We start from the raw sequence: 17,678 nt of genomic DNA, 5'->3' as shown, positions 1-17,678 counted from the left end.
GCATGGCAGGTGAATTGGACACTCCAAATTGTCCATAGGTGTGATTGTGAGTATGGTTCGTCTCTGTGTGCCCTGCGATTGGCTGGCAACCAGTTCAGGGTGTACCCCGCCTACTGCCCGAAGCCAGCTGGGATAGGCTCCAGCAACCCCCGCGACCCTTGTGAGGACAAGCGGTACAGAAAATGGATGGATGGATGGAATAACGTTTGCTATGTGCCCCCACTATTCTGATTAATATTGCCTTTGTGGAACATAAATTAGGAAAAAAAATCCACCCATTTTTATCAATCCCGGGGGCGGCCATTTTGTCACATGCTGTTGACCTGAGAATTACATCTAAGGGCTCGCTTATGATTGTCACATGACCAAACCCAGAAAACAGGTGAGCCATGATTGGTCGTTACTTGAGCCTTTAGCCGCTGTGATGTCATTTCCAAGCAACAGGAAGTGGCAGGACCAGGCAAAAATGGAGATGTATAAAAAAAAAATAATAATATATATATATATATATATATAAAATGTGTCATTCTCTAATTTCATAATTATTGAACATTTTGCAAGTGCCCCTGAAATTGCTGTCCATCCTGTCATTATGGGGTAACTGCCTCTACTATTACCTCATATTTAAGTGTAGTAATTTGCAACTACTGATCAATTATTAACAATTAGTGACAATTGACTAATAATTAACTCTTGATTGGGAATATCCGTAACTAATCTTTGGAATACATTAGCTAAAGATGAAGTCATGATGGGCAATTAAGAAATTAATGTTAAAAAGTTTGTATCTGTGGTATTTAGTGTAATACAAACGTTTTTGCAGATCCACTCCAAAATTCAATATTGAGCTGGCCAACATTTGTAGTCTGTTGACTCTCTGCTACTATTTGTTATCATAAGCAAACTATCTTTTTATATTCATAATTAATTTACTTGACCCAATAAATCAACACAAACAAAATAAGAAACTGGAGTCCAGAATGTGTTAAATGGAAAGAACTTTTTTTTTTTTAAGTGAAAAATATTTCCAATCCCTGCCTATCTGAAGACAGTTTACCTGCGCACATCACTTTGGGACCTGAAATAAAAACGTAAGTAAGTGCACTCTTGTTTTGTCAAATGTACTGCAGATGCAGTTCACAGGCCGACCACAACGGGGAGGTAGAATCTTGAAAGTCCAGATCTTTGGAAAGTGAGGCACAAATTCAGCAGATCAAGCATGGCTCGCTGTCTCCCTCCCTCATGTCAAGGAGAACTGAAAATCCAGTTTCGGCCTTTGTCAATGGTCATAAAAAAACTAGCCTGTATAAAACAAGGCTATTATTAATTTACTATACTGATCACACCTGACCTTATAGGCCATATATTCAATATCGAAGCACTATTGTAACACAAATGTGATTCATGAAATGATTCATTCATTTTTCTTGCCAACGTCGCCGGTCTTCACAAAGCCATGCATGCTGCTCAGGATGTACACGGTCTTCGTACACGCGTTGGGGGCATACACTGTCAGTGTTGCATCAAATGCCAAAAACACGAGTTTGAAATGGGAGGGGAAAATCTTGGCAGTATAAGTGGTAGGGGGAAAATGAATAAAAACATTGCCTCTAGCTTTGAATGGCAAAACGGATACCTTAAATTTGGATGAAAGTTGCTGATTTTTTTTCTCTTTTGCACACGGTCCATAGGTCACAAGGCTGTCGGAGGAAACGAATATTTGGCTGTTTGCACACTGGCTGCGCGGTAATTACGTTCAATCATTTCCAAACCAAGTAAGGACACCAATGCTCCGAGCAGACCTCAGTTAACTTTTAGTATTTAAAAATTACTTTTAAGCAGTCACTTTTGCTACGCTTTTTAATTTATTTATTGCATTTGCTCGTCTTTGCGTGTTTTCCCTCCTTTAATTTTGAGGGATTCCCTTCAGCTGTGACGTTCACCTTGCAAGTCATGTTTAAATCTAAGGATCCCGAGAAGTTTCGTCTGACCTCTGATGTTAAAAGTACCTACAGTAGTCCAGGAAGGTAAGAAGTTTATATTTTTATAATTACAAGGAAAGTTAATTGAATTGGAGTATTAAATTACAATCAATATACCGTTCCAGAAAACGAGAAGAAATACGGATGGATGTTGTATTATTGTGTCAGTGAATTTAGACTTTTATTTGGTTATTTTTTTCTTTTCTTTTCTTTTTTTCCACACGGGACTAGACCCTGATGGGATTAGCAGTGTGCAAACGAGACGTTTTCATTCTGTCAGCTGCGTGAACGTGTGAAGCGGAGGCATGATCAGGGCTCCTTCTGCGCTTCGAGCAAAGGAGCTGTGTGCATCAGTCACGAGATTCATGCCCTTCCTCTAAAGAGCTGCACATCTGTTTATTTACTACTTTGTAAATGTGGCGAAAGATGGCAACACAAAACGCCATTAATCTATTACAGGCTCCCCAAAACATACATTTGTACGTTTTTTTTCTTCTTAAGATAAACACAGAAATTTATAATAAAGAACAGTAATGACACATTTTAAAAAAATGTTTTAACTTTTATTTGTATTTTTAAATAACACTTTATGCTTCGATGCTGCTCATTCTGGTGTGCGCACTTTGGCCACCTGGGGGTAGTATAATACAGACATATGGATAATAATACTGTACTGGAGGATGCCTGTGACTTTCGTGTGGTTTGATACCAGTTGCTCAAAGGTTAACAGCACTCCATAAATGCTAATTTATAAACACATTCATAATGACATTTAAAATAATTAACTTGATGTAATACAATAGGATTTGTACTAACTGCGTAAATCAGATCACCAATTTATCGTAATCATCCATCTTTGTTGTTTACATTCACCTCAAACGCTTCAAGGTCGGAAGTTGGGCAATCCGAGTGGGCTAAATCCAACTTCACAACTTTCTTGAATGTACAAAATTCACCCATTTTTAGCCATGTCAGCGGCCCGCCATTTTGTCTTGTACTGCCACTTGCTGTTGAATGCAAATTCTTAGATAGCAAAGGGTGTTGGACCAATGTCGAATCAATCATCTCAACATTGATTTCAGATATTTTGCTATCTGGGAAATGACATCACAGTGCCTGGTAACAACCAATCATGGCACACTGTGATGTCATTTTCACTCAACAAAAAATTACAAAATGGCCGCCCCCTGATATGGATAAAAACGGGTTGATTTCACTGCCTAATTCATATTCCACAAACACAATACTAATCAGAATGCTATGTTTAGAGTGGTGGGTTCATATAGAACACTAAAAATAACTTGACTAACCCCTTTAAACATCCCTCTGATTATTTTAAGGAGCCCAGGGGCACTGAATCAAAACGTGACCGGTGGTGGCAAACATTGCCATGACAACAGCCACGCACAGGAAGCCCGTGAGAGAGAGAAGGAATTTGCCAGGAAGAAGTTGTATGTGGTGTCTGTCGTCTGCCTGATTTTCATGATTGGCGAAATCCTCGGTGAGTCGTGATTTTTTTAATTTGCTTACGGTCATCACAAATTTTGCAGCGCTCAATGTTTTTATGTTTTTCCTATCTTTTCCCAGGGGGATATTATGCAGGAAGTCTTGCCGTGATGACAGATGCCGCTCACCTGCTGGTGGACTTCACCAGCTTCATCATCAGCCTGTTGTCTCTTTGGCTCTCCTCCAGACCGGCGACGCACAAACTCAGCTATGGCTGGCACCGTGCAGGTAAAGCGCTTGAAAAGTTTTAATTGCATAAATTGAAATTATACACAAATTCAAATAGACTTTATGTTGAGAAGTAAAATCTGCTCCAACTCGAGTTCCCACAATGCTTTGCACCAAGTGTTGACTTGTAAAGTTACAAGTATTAAATCTATGCTAAATGTATTTGAAAAGGTTTCTGATTATATTAAAAGGATATCCAAGCTGTTATTGAGTGAAAAGCCAATCTGTTAAAATGGGATGACTGTGACCTCCCCTGTGATTGGCTGATCACAGTTCACATTCCCACAATCCTTTGCGCTAATGCTTCTGGTAAATAAAATACCAAAGACCATTTCAAATACTTATACTCTTTTCAAATTATCTGGTTTGTATGGCGAGTCATTTTGGAGTACACGACAAGGGTACAATTACAAGGGTAATCATTTGCATAGTGGCACACCTGAGCGTGACACCGTCTGTTAAAACGATATGGCTGGCAATTAGATAGTTCATTTCGTCATTGGTTAGGACGTTCGCACTTGTTTTTCGTCCAATCATGTCAATAGTTTACTTTTTACTAAAGATTTATTTGGGGGAGGAACAACTTGAGTCAATCTCAATATATTTAAATGCTTTGTGAAAGGAAAGCTTCTGTACAATGGAGAAAATCAAGTCAAATGACAATATTCAAAATATGAATACGCCTTTTGATAAAAAAATTTCCTTGGGGCATTGGTAGGCCTGTATAATTTTTTTTAATGCGCTTCAAAAGCAGAGCTTTTCCAGTCAAATTAATTTATACAGGGATTTAAAAACATTTTAGCAGTTGCTGTTGCTAAACTTAACCTTTTATGTGATAGGATATGGCAGTTCTTTTAAGTCAGGGGTGTCAATCTTATTTTTTGTCAAAGGCCACATGGCACAATGAACCCATATAAATAATAGCTCATAATATCACATATACACAACAGAATCCAGTACATAAATGTTTGTTCAACTGTTTTTCAAGTTATTTTGAAAGGGAAATTGTAAAAAAAAAATATGCTTGCAGCACTTTTATGCTATTAAGTGATTAAAAGGCATTTTAAACAAAAAAACATGAAGCTGACTCACTTTGCGGGCTACATAAAGCTGCATTAATCAAGTTACACACGACTCCCACATCTGGACTAAAGTGTAATTGCAGCCTCCGTGATGCTCGTGCATGAGCCGCGCCGGTCTGTACGAGCACGAGCGAACAAACTCCTAATGCAAGAGGCCACTATTTACAGACTAGCAAATATGACTTCAACTGATTGAATGATAGAAAGATAATGATAAGACAATGATTGAGCAATTCTGAATAAATTGCTTGCACAGATAATCTAATTTTATATCGTGATATGGTGCAGTTGCTTGCAAGGAATTTAGTATTATCTAGTACAATTTTAGGACATGATGCTGTAGTTCAAATACACAATAAAGCTCGAATTCATTTGTTTCTTATAATACTTCAAATCAAGCAACTAAAAATGAAAAAAAAAAATGTTATCCACTAGTGTACTGTCCACTCGACGTGAAATGATTACGGTACGCGATCGAACGGGCCGGCTCCCATATGAGTCTTTTTATTTTTGCTAACCAACTAACATACAAGAAGAAGGAGTTGCTAGTCTTTTTATTTCACCATCGAGAGGAAGCTCCGCTTTCGCAGAGCATCAAAAAATTGAGATAAACTCTTGTTGTTCCTCCCCACGGAAATCTTTAGTAAAAGGCGAAAGATTTATACGATCTGAAGAGAAACAAGAGTACTGCCCGTATATCAGTGAAACGAGCCAAGTCATTGCCAGCGATATCGTTTTAACAGAGGGTGTCGCAACCAAGCGTACCACTCTTTCTGTAGATTACAAGAAATGCCCTTTACATGTGTCATGTACTACAATTAACTCGCCATATAAACGAGATATAATCGTTTAAAAGAGTATATAAACCTGTTGTTTAGTTATTTTTCTTAACAGCAGTTGGCGCAAAGGATTGTGGGAACGTGATATGGGTCCTCAGCCAATCACAGTGGAGGTAATCTTGAATACAGTACGTAAAATATTAACAGTTTGACCGTCTTTAATTCAATAACTGCTTGGATGTGATTTTAATATATCTGAAACCTGTTTTCTCTTTAAATAATTTTTGGGATAGATTTACGCAATATTTGTAACTTTACAAATCAAGTCGACGCAAGGAATTGTGGGGAATGTAATAAAGTCAACCGATTTGACGCAAAGGATTATGGGGAATGTAGTTGGAGCTGCCAGTTAACTTTCAACCTGCATTAGCAGCTCGTTTTTTTTTTTTTTTTTTTGTCAAAATATCCAAGGAAATCTTGGATAACAGACAAAAGATTTATACAAATACAGTATTGTACAGGGCCGCAAATATTTTTTCAATGAGCCAAATTCATTTATTGAAGTCTGTCAGGCCAGATCTGGTATATAACCTACTGTAATATTCAAAACAAAATGTATTTTTCTCTATGCACTATGCAGTATAACATTTGTTGCATTCCTTTACAGCTAACTACTCTGTTCTTGTCCACTCTGTACTTATGTTCTCATCGTTGCAGAAATCCTGGGTGCATTGCTGTCAGTGTTTGCCATCTGGCTAATAACAGGAGTATTGGTTTACTTGGCTGTGGAGCGTCTCATCAGTGACGATTACACAATCGAGGGCACGGTCATGCTTATTACCTCCGGCTGTGCTGTTTTGGCCAATATTATGTGAGCAAATAGGACAACCAGTTTATTTTATAATTATGTTAATAATATGTTTACTCATGGCGCCTGCTGTATTTTGAACGCTTTTTGACCAGTATGGCCCTCACCCTTCACCAATCCGGCCATGGGCACAGTCACGGAGGGCTCTCGTCACATGGCCACAGTCACAAGAAAGGCAAAGGAGACTCCACTGACCATCTTCTTGATGTAGAGCAAAATGGAGACGATCAGGGTATGTTTTTTATTCATACGCGTTTTGACTGCCATGCTCTTCCACTAATGCAAATGTCTAGCACTCACTGCAATTGACTAAATAAACAAAATATGGTCGATTGGAAATACTGTAAATGTTTATTTCAGGGGGCCGAGTGCAGCAGGCCAACGCCAGTGTGCGCGCAGCCTTTGTGCACGTGGTGGGAGATCTGCTCCAGAGCATCAGCGTGCTCGTCAGTGCCATGATCATCTTTTTCAAGGTGAAGAGTTTGATCCTTGTCACCTGACTTGAAATTAAAGACATTTTACAGCTCTGTGGGAAAGTGTTTGTTTGGCAGTTGTACTGTTAAGCAAAGTTACATTTTTATTAACATTGGTGTTTAAAAAACAACAACATTTCAGCCAGAATACAAGATGGCGGACCCCATCTGCACGTTCCTCTTCTCCATACTAGTTTTATGTACCACCTTCGCCATTATGAGAGATATTGTGATCGTTTTGATGGAAGGTGAGCCTGTTCGGAATGTAGTGAGTGTTTTCACACTTTCTGTCGAAGGCGCTGCTGTGCACCTGTTCAAATTAAATCTGTATATCAGGTGCCCCGGCAGGGGTGAAGTATGGCGAGGTCCGGGATGGCCTGCTAGCGGTTGAAGGGGTCGTGGCGGTCCACAACCTTCACATCTGGGCCCTCACTGTCAACCAGGCTGTGCTGTCTGCGCATGTGGCCATAGGTGAGTAGAAAATAATTACAACTTCTCCACATAGGCCAGATTTGTGGAGTGCGGACTTGGGGGACTAATAGAGGTTACCTTATTTTATATTTCCGCCCTCCTTTCTACAGATGAGTCTATAGATGCTCAAACAGTTTTGCGAGAAATGACACAGGCTTGTTACTCCTCTTACAATTTCCACTCTGTCACCATCCAAATGGAGCGACAGGCGGACCTGAAACCGGGTTGCACCCTGTGTGAGGACCCAAAGATGTAGAAAACCTGAGAGGAAGTCTCAATTTTGCTTTAAGGTTTGTGTTTTACATGTTGAAATTGTGATGTTACACAAGAAATACTTGTTTTGTACCTGAATGAAAGACAACCGTTACATGTATTTGTAATCTAAGAGTATCTCTCTGTGCTCATCGTTTTATGTGATTTTAATTTCTAACTTGTTCTCTGTCAAAGGCTGCTTGGGCACTTGTATTTGCATATGAGTGGAAACTAAATAAAATTGCGAATTATATATGATGACTATGAAAATGTAAAACTGATTTTAATACGTTGTCCAACCACCGTTGTAAATTGTGTTAAAATGAACTTTTCAATAAATCAATATACAAAGCCCTCTGCTGTCTGGGATGATGCATTATGTTAAGTGTACACATTCATTACAACAGGAAAAGCATGCGGACCATATTACTCTTTATGAAGTGGATTGAGGCAGAATTATTTGTCAACTATTTGAACCATTCCGATTACTTGTTGCCTGACAACTGAGATGGATTGGTTGTCAATATTTCGGAATGGAAAATATGCATACACAGAGAGCACGTTGACTGCTATTTACTAAATGCTCCACAAAGTGGCGCTGTTACCTTAGGTAACCACGCATAATTTGTTTAGGTCTTTACCGTAATGCTAAGGAGTCGCAATTTAACAAGAAAATAGGAGAAAGAAAACTACTGAGTACAGCCTGTGGATCATCCCACATGGGATAAATCTCGATTAGTCTTTTTCACAATACCCACACACTAAATGTATCTAAATCTACGAGCCGTATCCGATGGATTATATTATTAAATTGCGGTTATACTTCTACAGTTACGGTTTCGGTTGCACTTCTCGCGATACTACCAACCTCTGTCGAAGCTGAGAACTTGACATGCAATCAACACAGACAAATTATCGCCACACAGGTAATTTAATTAATTTTCAAACGTGCTACTTAACAAACTTTAACACTTAACGATGTATTAAAGTTTTGTTTAGATAGTCAACGACTTCTAAAAAGCTGTCGCCGTTTCTGGCTCCTCACTTAGCTTTGATAACAATCGCTCTACTTTTCCATATGGCTTTACTAGCCGACTGCTCTACTTTATCTCGTTTTATCCAGTTCGGTTGTATTGTTCTGTAGTCAGGATGTCATGTAAACAACTTTTACTGATAAAAAGACACTTTGAACAGACTATTGTTGACGAAAGAACTTGATGCCGAGCGTTTCGCAACAGAAAATGAATTTCTATTCAGCTTTTTCCTGATGTACGTTTAATTTGACCCTGATTTGCCATACTATTAATACATTAATCTCCCTCCCTCTCTCTCTTAATTGCATTTTTTATGCTTTACTTGTAGTTTAATAATACTGGATGGTGTTTCCGAAGAGTAAAGTAATGTTTTAATTAAGAGCAAAAAGTTGGAGTAACCTGCAATCTTGTATTTGATCAAGGCACATAAGGGTCTGAACCGCTTCAATCATCAACCTGCTGTCTCCATGACAACCCCTCCACTAGTGTCACCTTTTACTGGGCAGCCGCCGCCTCAGCAACAGCAGCAGCAGCAGCAGCAGGCCCAGGCAGCTCGTGATGTCAACACAGCTTCGCTGTGCCGCATTGGCCAGGAGACGGTCCAAGACATTGTCCTCAGGACCATGGAGATCTTCCAGCTCCTCAGGAACATGCAGGTGTCTCCATCTTGGTCACTTTTAGTCCCTTATGCTTGTTAATCGCTCATTCATTGAGCAAGAGGAGACAGCACACTTAACATCGACTTGTCACACCTTACTGTTTTTGATACCATGATAACTAGAGGCGGAGCTGGGGCATGCTATTTATTTTTATTTAATAAAATAGTAAAAAGTAAATTTCCCGTAACGTGTCCCTTGTATATCAGTACCTGATTTATTTATTGATTTTGCCTAGTTTTGCGAGTTAAAGTCACACAGTCAACACACACATGCTACAGTAATTCATCTTTATAAATTCATTAAATTTATTTTTTATTTATTTTTTATTAAAAAGCACCACATTATGTTTTTGCGGGGAGAAGAACGGCTTAAAAAGAAACAAAAAAAACCACAATGGTCACTGAAATCTCTATAACTTACAAAACTAACAATAGCTAAAACATAATATTAAATACAGAAATAAAAATAACATTAAACAATCAAAATCAGCCGTTAGTTTTGAATTGTTCAACAGAATTATTAAAAAAATAAACATTTATGAAACAGGCCTGGACAAAAATGATGGTACTTCTATAAAAGATTGAAAATAATTTGACCAGATGGACACGTTTAACTCAGGTCTGTACTTTCATAATCAGTCAGTCTGCCTAGTTAAAGGGTGACAAATAGTCACTGGGCATTTTTGCGTCATGGTGTGCGCCATACTGAACATGGATGACAGAAAGCGAAGGAGAGAGTTGTCTCAGGAGATAAGAACGAAAATTATAGACAAGCTTGTTAAAGCTAAAAGCTTTCAGAACATCTCCAAGCAGCTTGATGTTCCTGTGACGACAGTGGCACATACTCAGAAATTTAGGATCCACTGGACCTCCCTTGCACGTGGCCCCGCAAGAGGAAAATTGATGATAAACTGAAGAGACGGAAAGTTCGAATGGTATCGGATTATTATTATTTTTTGGGTAAATAATTCTGTTGAACACCAATTCAAAAGTAATGGCTGATTGTTATTGTTGCTTTTGTAAATTTCAAGTGATTTTAGTGACCATTGTTGTTTTTTCTTTCATTAACAGTGGGTACCAACAATTTTGTCCACATGTGAATAGATTTCAATGTGGAACAGTAATTTGCCGTGATTGAACTGAGCTACAAGCTTGGACCTTATTAAACTCCCAAATCCCTTGATTTATGAGTTTAATGCCGCTATATTTCATCCATGTTTTTTAGCTGCTTTAGTATGTCTGATGGCTGTGTACTCAAAATGCAGCTCAGCTTTGATCGTGTCCTGCCAACGAGGTCAGTATGCGTTAATCATGGATGACTTCCTGCTTCTGGGAAACGGCCAATCCTGCAACTTACTAAAATAACAGCACACAAAGATCTGTACAAACGGGCCTCCACCACAGAATGGGCACACGCAGTATAACTATTTATTTATTCATAATTTTTTTTATTTACTAGTTTTCTTTGCAACCCATAAAACATCTTTATCTTCCTTCTCCCTTCTTATCTCCCTCACTGCCGTCTTGTCTGTCGATTTTCTCCATATTTCTTTAATACTCGCTTTTCACCTCATTTGCCCTGTAGGCAAGCTTGTGTCATGTTATGCAAGCAGTTAATATCAGATGTGTCTTGTTTCTCTCCAGCAGCAACTGGAATGATGCTACTTTTTACTTCTCATTTTGTCACATATCGCAAACAGCTGTCCATAATATTAAATGATCTGTTATTCTTAAACAGCAAGGTACATATTCCGATAATGCAATGAAGTTGCATCTATTTTGTATGAGTTGGAGTAGTCTAATGTTGGAGTGCGTTTAGCAGTCATTTGGGATCAATGCAAGCTTTTCGTTTACTTAACGCAACATTTCTCCTGTTTCCTTTCAGCTGCCTAATGGAGTCACTTACCACCCCAACACCCACCAGGATAGACTGGGAAAACTGCAGGAGCATCTTCGTATGCTTTCCGTGCTGTTCCGCAAGCTGCGTCTCGTCTACGACAAATGTTCCGAAAACTGTGCTGGGCTGGAACCGATACTTCCAGAGGTATGACAATGCAGTTGAAATGGGTTTTCCCAATTTAATATACACTAAAACAAAAATGAACACTTCACATTCAATGTTGCTAAAATAACCAATACAAATGAGAGCTTATCTCACTACACAAGGCTTTTTTTTTTTAAACTGAAGCCTCACAAATAATGTAACAAGAGAAACCCTCGAATACATCAATTTGGGTTCTGAGGAGTTGTTAAACCTGCAAAATTTTATTCCCAGGTCCAAAATGTACTTTGTTATAGTGTTACCTTTTATCTATTTTGTACTTGTATGGTCTGTTACCATAATATTCCACTCAGTTGTCGCTTAAATATTAGGACATCGACTAAATTGTCATTGTTTTGGTTTTGGATTAGTTTGGATTTAAAATGCAACAAAATTGTTTTAAAAGCAGACTTTGAGATATCTAAATCAGTCAAAGAGTAGGAATCACAAAAGTTTGTATATGTGTCTTCGACTTCTAAAGGGACCAAAAGTAATGGGACAATTGGCTGTTCATCCACAGGTGGGCAATGGAAATGGTTCCATTGTATTTATTGATGATGTGATTGCATCAAAAAGCAGCAAAACAAATAATTAACTAATTTGGGCAATAGCATTTGCTAGGGATGTAACAATATCCAAACATCACGATACGATATCACAATATGCTATCAATACGATAAATATCACAATATTGTGGGGAGTTTGGCGATATACAAAAAAGTTAAAAATTTGTTTAAAAAAATTGCTCATACTAAAACCACCACAATATTGCACTTTTGTATATAACAACAATGCATATAAACAACCTACAATCTCTAATAACACTTAAAATTGAGTCACTTAGTTAGCTAATGCAAACACACATTGAGTTCCTACACATATTGACTCTGTTCACAAGCATATTACGTTCCCCTTCATCTGACCAGCAGGACGGATTTTAAACAACAAAGGGCTAAAACATGCCTTGTAAAAATTAAACTGCACTAAAAAACTAGCCAACATAGAGCATGGAAATCAACCTGACTTTTTCGACATGTGCTGCTTTTGATATCGTGACATGGCGACGATGATATTGTGACAGTTTTATTATCGCGATATCACGATATTTCCGTTATCGTTACGTCCCTAGTATTTGCTTATATTTAGCCAAATGCTTCACAGTGCTGATGGACAATGATCCAAAGTTTGAGTTATAATTGTTAATTTCTCCCATTAGCCCATTTTAATTCCTTAAAAAGTTAGCGGCATAAATCAAACTGTTGTAATTCCTACACTGTGACTGTATATACACACACTTGGATTTTTAAACTTAATTTGACTTTGTGTCCAAATGCAAATGATGTCACTTGTGTATGTGGTTGCCATTATTAGTCACATATAACCTTGTTTTTGACAAAAAATACTCCCTAGAAAAGAAGGAAATTGGAGGAAAAACATTGTTACCACCACAGCCATGCTTTTCTTTAGACATGCACACACAAGCACACTCATCTTTACTCCGGGGGCTCTTATCTACTCCCTCTAGGTCTTTCTTTTCTATGCTTGCAGCAGATTCACTGGGCCTCTCAGGTGAGTCTCCAGCGTGTCTTTAGGCTGGTTACAGTCACCATCCACCTTCTGGAACAGCAGCACTTAAGCACTGCTGCACAGCCTCAATGCATGCATGACGCACACCAATACACATCTGTGTCGTGTCCCACTCGCAGTCATGCATGTGTGCACTGTAGCATGTTCAGGTATTTCACAAACAGGCGCACACACAATGCTGGCTCATTGGTCATGCACGGTGCATGGATCCATACAGCAAAGCTATCCCTCACTATTTGATTGGATTTTCGGCTGTAGCGTCCCCCCAATTTTTACAGATTGGCTTGGAGCTAATCCCTCTGGAGGATAAAGGAGGATGTGAGAGATCAGTCCTGAATTGGAACAAATCTTCCATGGTTGCCACTGTCGACTCCGCATTTAATTATGCATTTTCTCTGAGGCATTTTGAGTAGGACATTGGGTAAAATGTCAGTTTGCTTTCTGTGGTCAAAATCTGTTAATGGATTTGTTAACTATTGTCATGTTTATTTGGCTTCATGTCCATCCATCAATCCATGCTTCATTTATTTATATAATTTGTCTTTACTTGGGTCAGATGTGAGTTGGAGCCTGTCTCAACTGACTTTGACCAAGGGTACACTCTGGACTGGTCATCAGTCAATTGTGGGGCACAAATGTACATTTGCAGTCGACTTGATCTCAGACTGATTTCTTTCTGTAGTCCAAATCAGTTCATTCATGTTTTGTAAACTTTGTTTCTCCTGTGGTTAATTATTCTCCTTCCAGTAAGGTTTGACCATAAACGCCGTAGTAGTTATTACCATGAACTTGATTGGTTGTGCTAGGTTGAATCGTTTGTCGCCCCCAACTGAACATTTGTGAAGTTCGTTCAGTTAAATGTGGTGATTGGATTGGTCTGCTCCCAACTCTAATTGCTGGTTTCACACCTGGTGGCAAATCCAGGTCTAGAAAGAAAACCCTGCCACAGTTTGACTTTAGCTACAGGTGCTCAACCAGCAGGTAAACGAGTTGGTTGAGTTAAAGCACCTGTGGGTAAAGCCGAATGTAGTAGAGTTTCTACTTTCTGGACCAGGATTTGCCATGTCCGATGGTAAACGGGCTTTCACGTGTGTAGCACTTTTCCACCCTCTAATGCTACTCAACGCGCTTTAACAGTGACTCCTATTGATGAGGCAGCATCAGGAGCAACTGGGGGTTCATGATCTTGCTCAAGGACACCAGATGGTCACAATCACAGTTGCTAAGGATCAAACCTGTAATGTTTTGGGTTGGGAGACTATTTCACCATGAGAGGCATGCCGTCCCAAATGAATGTTGGCTTAGACCTTTCGTTCCATCCATCCACCCACCCATCCATTTTCTACCGCTTATCCAGGGTCGGGCTGTGGGGGCAACAGCTTTAGCAGGGTAGCCCAGACTTCCGTCTACCCCATCCACTTCATCTCGCTCGGGAGATGCCAAAGTGTTCCCATACCAGCCAAGAGACATAATCTCTCCAACGTGTCCTGGGCCCTCCTCCTTGTGGGACATGTTCAGATCTGTGATCAGTGATGCATCCATGAGGCATCCTAACGAGAAGCCCGAGCCACCTCATCTGGCTCCTCTCTACATGGCGGAATACCGACTCGATTCTGAGTCCCTCCCCGATGATCTCTTAGGGAGAACCCTGACACCCTGTGGAGGAAACTCAGTTCGGCCACTTGTATCCGGGATCTTGTTCTTTTGGTCATGACCCACAACTCGTGACTTTAGGTGAGCAGAGAGAGCTTCGTCTTTTGGCTCAACTCGTTCTACACCACGACAGACCGCTACAGAATGTGCGTTGCAGAAGACGCTGCACTGATCCACCTGTCGATCTCCCGTTCCATCCTGCCCTCACTCGTAAACAAGACCCCAAGATTCTTGAACTCCTCCACTTGAGGCAGGAACTCATCTTCGACCTGCAGAGGGGAATCCAACATTTTTCGATTGAGGACCATGGTCTTAGATTTGGAGGTGCTGAGAACTTTGTTTGTGGAGTTTAAACCCTTGCATTTTTATGAAGCTATACACCCCTTGCTTTGGCCCTACTCTAAGCCTTACAGAAAAGTTTGGCCACTACTTGGTTCTCGTGAACACTCAAATCAGAGGGCTTATGGGTAGTATTGGCGTTGACCCTAAGGGTACTCTGGTTTCCACAAGTATTCCATAAACATCCAAGGTAGGTTAGTTCAAGATTCTGAGTTGCCCATATGTGTGGATGTGAGTTTGAATCTCGGGTGATCTGCCAAGGGTGTACCCGTGCCTTTCGGCAAAAGCCACCTGTGATAAGTTCCAGATCATCCATGACCTGAACAGGATAAGTATTAGACAGTGGAAAACAAGCTACATTTCAATTTAAGGGAGTTTGAAAGCCCCAGACAGTCACTGTTGTGGTGTAAACCTTCATTTAATCATCCAAGGCATCCAAGTTATTTTTCTTCGTTGGTGTTATTAAAATGCTTCTTTGCTCCCCTGGCGACTCAGTTCAGGGCTGGCCAGCTGATAGCACAGCTCACATGCTCACCTAGGACACAGCGTTGTTGATCTTGGCCCCAGCGTGCGCGCCATTTATCATCCTGGACGTTTTAGGTGCCTGCCTGACAGCCGCTCACTACTGGCTGCCCCAAACAGGAAGAGGAATCAATGACTCAGGCAGTGTGACCTCATTGCAGCCCAATTTGCAACAGACCCGATTAATGAACAGCTGGGCCAAAGGCACGTCCGCGTTTCTCTTTTTCATTCCAGATGTTCTTGTGGCCTAATTCTTAAGCCCTTACACACTCAAAATTGTTCTTCCCTTTTCCTGCTCCTAGTCTTTTAACCTTAACCCCATTTGACTTTTCCCTTCAAACGTTTGCTTCATGTTCTTTCGGTTGTGCCCTGCCTTTTCCTTTCATTTAATTATTTATTCTTCAGGTTCTTTCCCACTTTTTCTTTATATAGGATGGCAACCTGGTGAACTTCATTAGCCCATTCTTCTCTGTCAAGGCAGGAAACCACATCCATCTTTTCATGGAGGAGGCAGGGGTTATGACTCACAGGCACACACACAGCAATCGTCATCCATCTTAGTCCCCTCACTCAGCACATTTTACCTCCTCACACACTCACACACTCAAGCTGCCAAAGTCAGGCCAGTACCTTTTGAAATTCTATAAATTCTTGTCAATGTTACGCAATTAAAAACAATCTCTATCTCGTTCTCCCCCCTTGAACCAAAGACAAGATCATACTTTGCTAATATCCTGCTCATATCCTTCCTACCATCTCTCTGCAAGAGTCCAAGCTCATACTTTGGGCTGCTGCCCAGAAACGGATCAGAGCACACAACATTATCTACATTTTTGTATCTTTTCTCAGACATTCCCAGTCTCTTTTTACTGTATGTATTTTTGGTCATGTGTTCTCTCTTTAAAAAAAAAATACATTTCTCCAACTGGCCTGTACTCCTGTTTCTGGTTTCTCTGGCTATTCACCCTTTCCAATCATGATCCCCCACTCCCGCTACTACATTTCTGATTCAGTTTGTTTTCTGTCCATTTTAGTCTTTCATACGCTAGATGATTACAGTCTCTATTCAGTTCCTCTGGTCCATGGTATATGGTACCTATCACCTAAAATGATCTGTGATATGATTGGCTTCAGTTCATCCATGACCCTGAACAAGATATGTACAGTATTAGAAAATGAAAAACAGTTGCAAAAAGGTGCGAGAGAAAAAATGATACCCGTAATATTTATATTTATAATATTACAACTTGGTCAGGTAGTCACTGCCAACAAATAAATCTGTGCAGTGTTCACTGGAATCTCATGACTATTAATTAAGCCATAGTAAAGTTAAATATGCTGCCTTTGTCAGAAGGCATTGGTCTCAGCTGCAGACCATGGGTCCTACATTAGGATACTGACCTAACCACATGTACAAATACCCAAGAAAGGCTTAGAATAAAACATCGGAGCTCTGATCTAAATCCTATTGAACATCTGTGGTATGAGCTGAAACATAGTAAGGAGAATGGACCCTTCCAACTGAGATATGCTTGGACTTTGGACTGAAAGGATTGTATTTTTATTTCCAATAATTTTGTTCAGGTGTGTACTTGATTTTCGTAAGACTGTTCTTAGAGGCTGCATATTTGTTGACCAGCAAAATATCTAATTTTCTTTGCACAACTCTGCGCTAGTTTGAATTTCTACCTCTTTCCTTCTTGTTTATCAGCATTAATTTAAAGGATTTCTCTTTTAAGTTTACGGATTCAGTCCTCAGCTCCCTTGCGACGATGCCAAACTATCCTTGAGCAAGACACTGAATCCCCATGTCCCTCTTGGAGCTCTTACTTTACAACCATGACTATATACCCCATTAATGTGTGACTGAAGGAGATGACAGTATAAAAACGCATTGGGTACCTTGAAGGCATTGAAAAGCGCTATTCAAGCGAGCCCATTTACCATTTTTACATTTTAACTTTCTGAAATATGACTACTGCATGCGACTACAGCATGAATCATGTTACCTTCTTCTGAGATGACCACCAGGGGTCACTATGATATTAAGCAGGTCCAAGGCGACATGCTTGAAGGCCCTTGCACATCAGCCCCACTGTAGTGTTGAGCAGACAAGGTCAAGCACACAGGGTGTTTAAAAATGAATGAATTCCCCACTCTCAGTCCTGTCTTTCACTATGTTCCAGGGAGGTAGGAGAGACTT

General features: G+C 39.9%; 2 protein-coding genes and 1 non-coding gene across 5 annotated transcripts in view; 2 read left to right on the top strand and 1 right to left on the bottom strand.

Moving 5' to 3' along the window:
• Positions 1 to 1,770: 1,770 nt before the first annotated feature.
• slc30a8 (solute carrier family 30 member 8) lies at positions 1,771 to 7,915 on the top strand. The gene is made up of 9 exons (XM_086062926.1): positions 1,771 to 2,027; positions 3,323 to 3,483; positions 3,570 to 3,716; positions 6,295 to 6,448; positions 6,541 to 6,677; positions 6,806 to 6,918; positions 7,061 to 7,166; positions 7,255 to 7,389; positions 7,500 to 7,915. Exons 1-9 carry the CDS (start codon positions 1,954 to 1,956, stop codon positions 7,643 to 7,645), a joined length of 1,173 nt encoding a protein of 390 aa, XP_085919052.1. The 5' UTR covers positions 1,771 to 1,953; the 3' UTR covers positions 7,646 to 7,915.
• On the bottom strand, positions 5,373 to 5,486 carry LOC147158036 (U5 spliceosomal RNA). Its single transcript, XR_015091478.1, has one exon. It is a non-coding gene; the product is annotated as a U5 spliceosomal RNA (small nuclear RNA).
• Positions 7,916 to 8,493: 578 nt separating the features above from the next.
• med30 (mediator complex subunit 30) overlaps positions 8,494 to 17,678 on the top strand; it is a 41,291-nt gene continuing 32,106 nt past the window's right edge. For 2 of the 3 annotated variants that reach the window (XM_086062137.1, XM_086062136.1), the window contains exons 1-3: positions 8,504 to 8,567; positions 9,162 to 9,331; positions 11,219 to 11,377. In XM_086062137.1, coding sequence (XP_085918263.1) covers positions 8,534 to 8,567; positions 9,162 to 9,331; positions 11,219 to 11,377 — 363 coding nt within the window. In that variant the 5' untranslated portion in view covers positions 8,504 to 8,533. Of the gene's footprint in view, positions 8,568 to 9,097; positions 9,332 to 11,218; positions 11,378 to 17,678 lie in introns of all 3 variants that reach the window. The other variant, XM_086062138.1, reaches the window with a different exon arrangement.

This window comes from Leptonotus elevatus, chromosome 19 (assembly GCF_054856555.1).
Source record: "Leptonotus elevatus isolate MCC_2025b chromosome 19, RoL_Lele_1.0, whole genome shotgun sequence".
Classification (NCBI taxonomy): domain Eukaryota; kingdom Metazoa; phylum Chordata; class Actinopteri; order Syngnathiformes; family Syngnathidae; genus Leptonotus; species Leptonotus elevatus.
This window is presented reverse-complemented; position numbering and strand designations above follow the sequence as displayed.

Bases quoted from the DNA above. Each gene is read 5' to 3' on its own strand.
- slc30a8 (XM_086062926.1), top strand. From the start codon at position 1,954: ATGTTTAAATCTAAGGATCCCGAGAAGTTTCGTCTGACCTCTGATGTT. The intron at 2,028-3,322 runs GTAAGAAGTTTA...GATTATTTTAAG, and splicing joins ACCTACAGTAGTCCAGGAAG to GAGCCCAGGGGCACTGAATC. The intron at 7,167-7,254 runs GTGAGCCTGTTC...TCTGTATATCAG, and splicing joins TGTGATCGTTTTGATGGAAG to GTGCCCCGGCAGGGGTGAAG.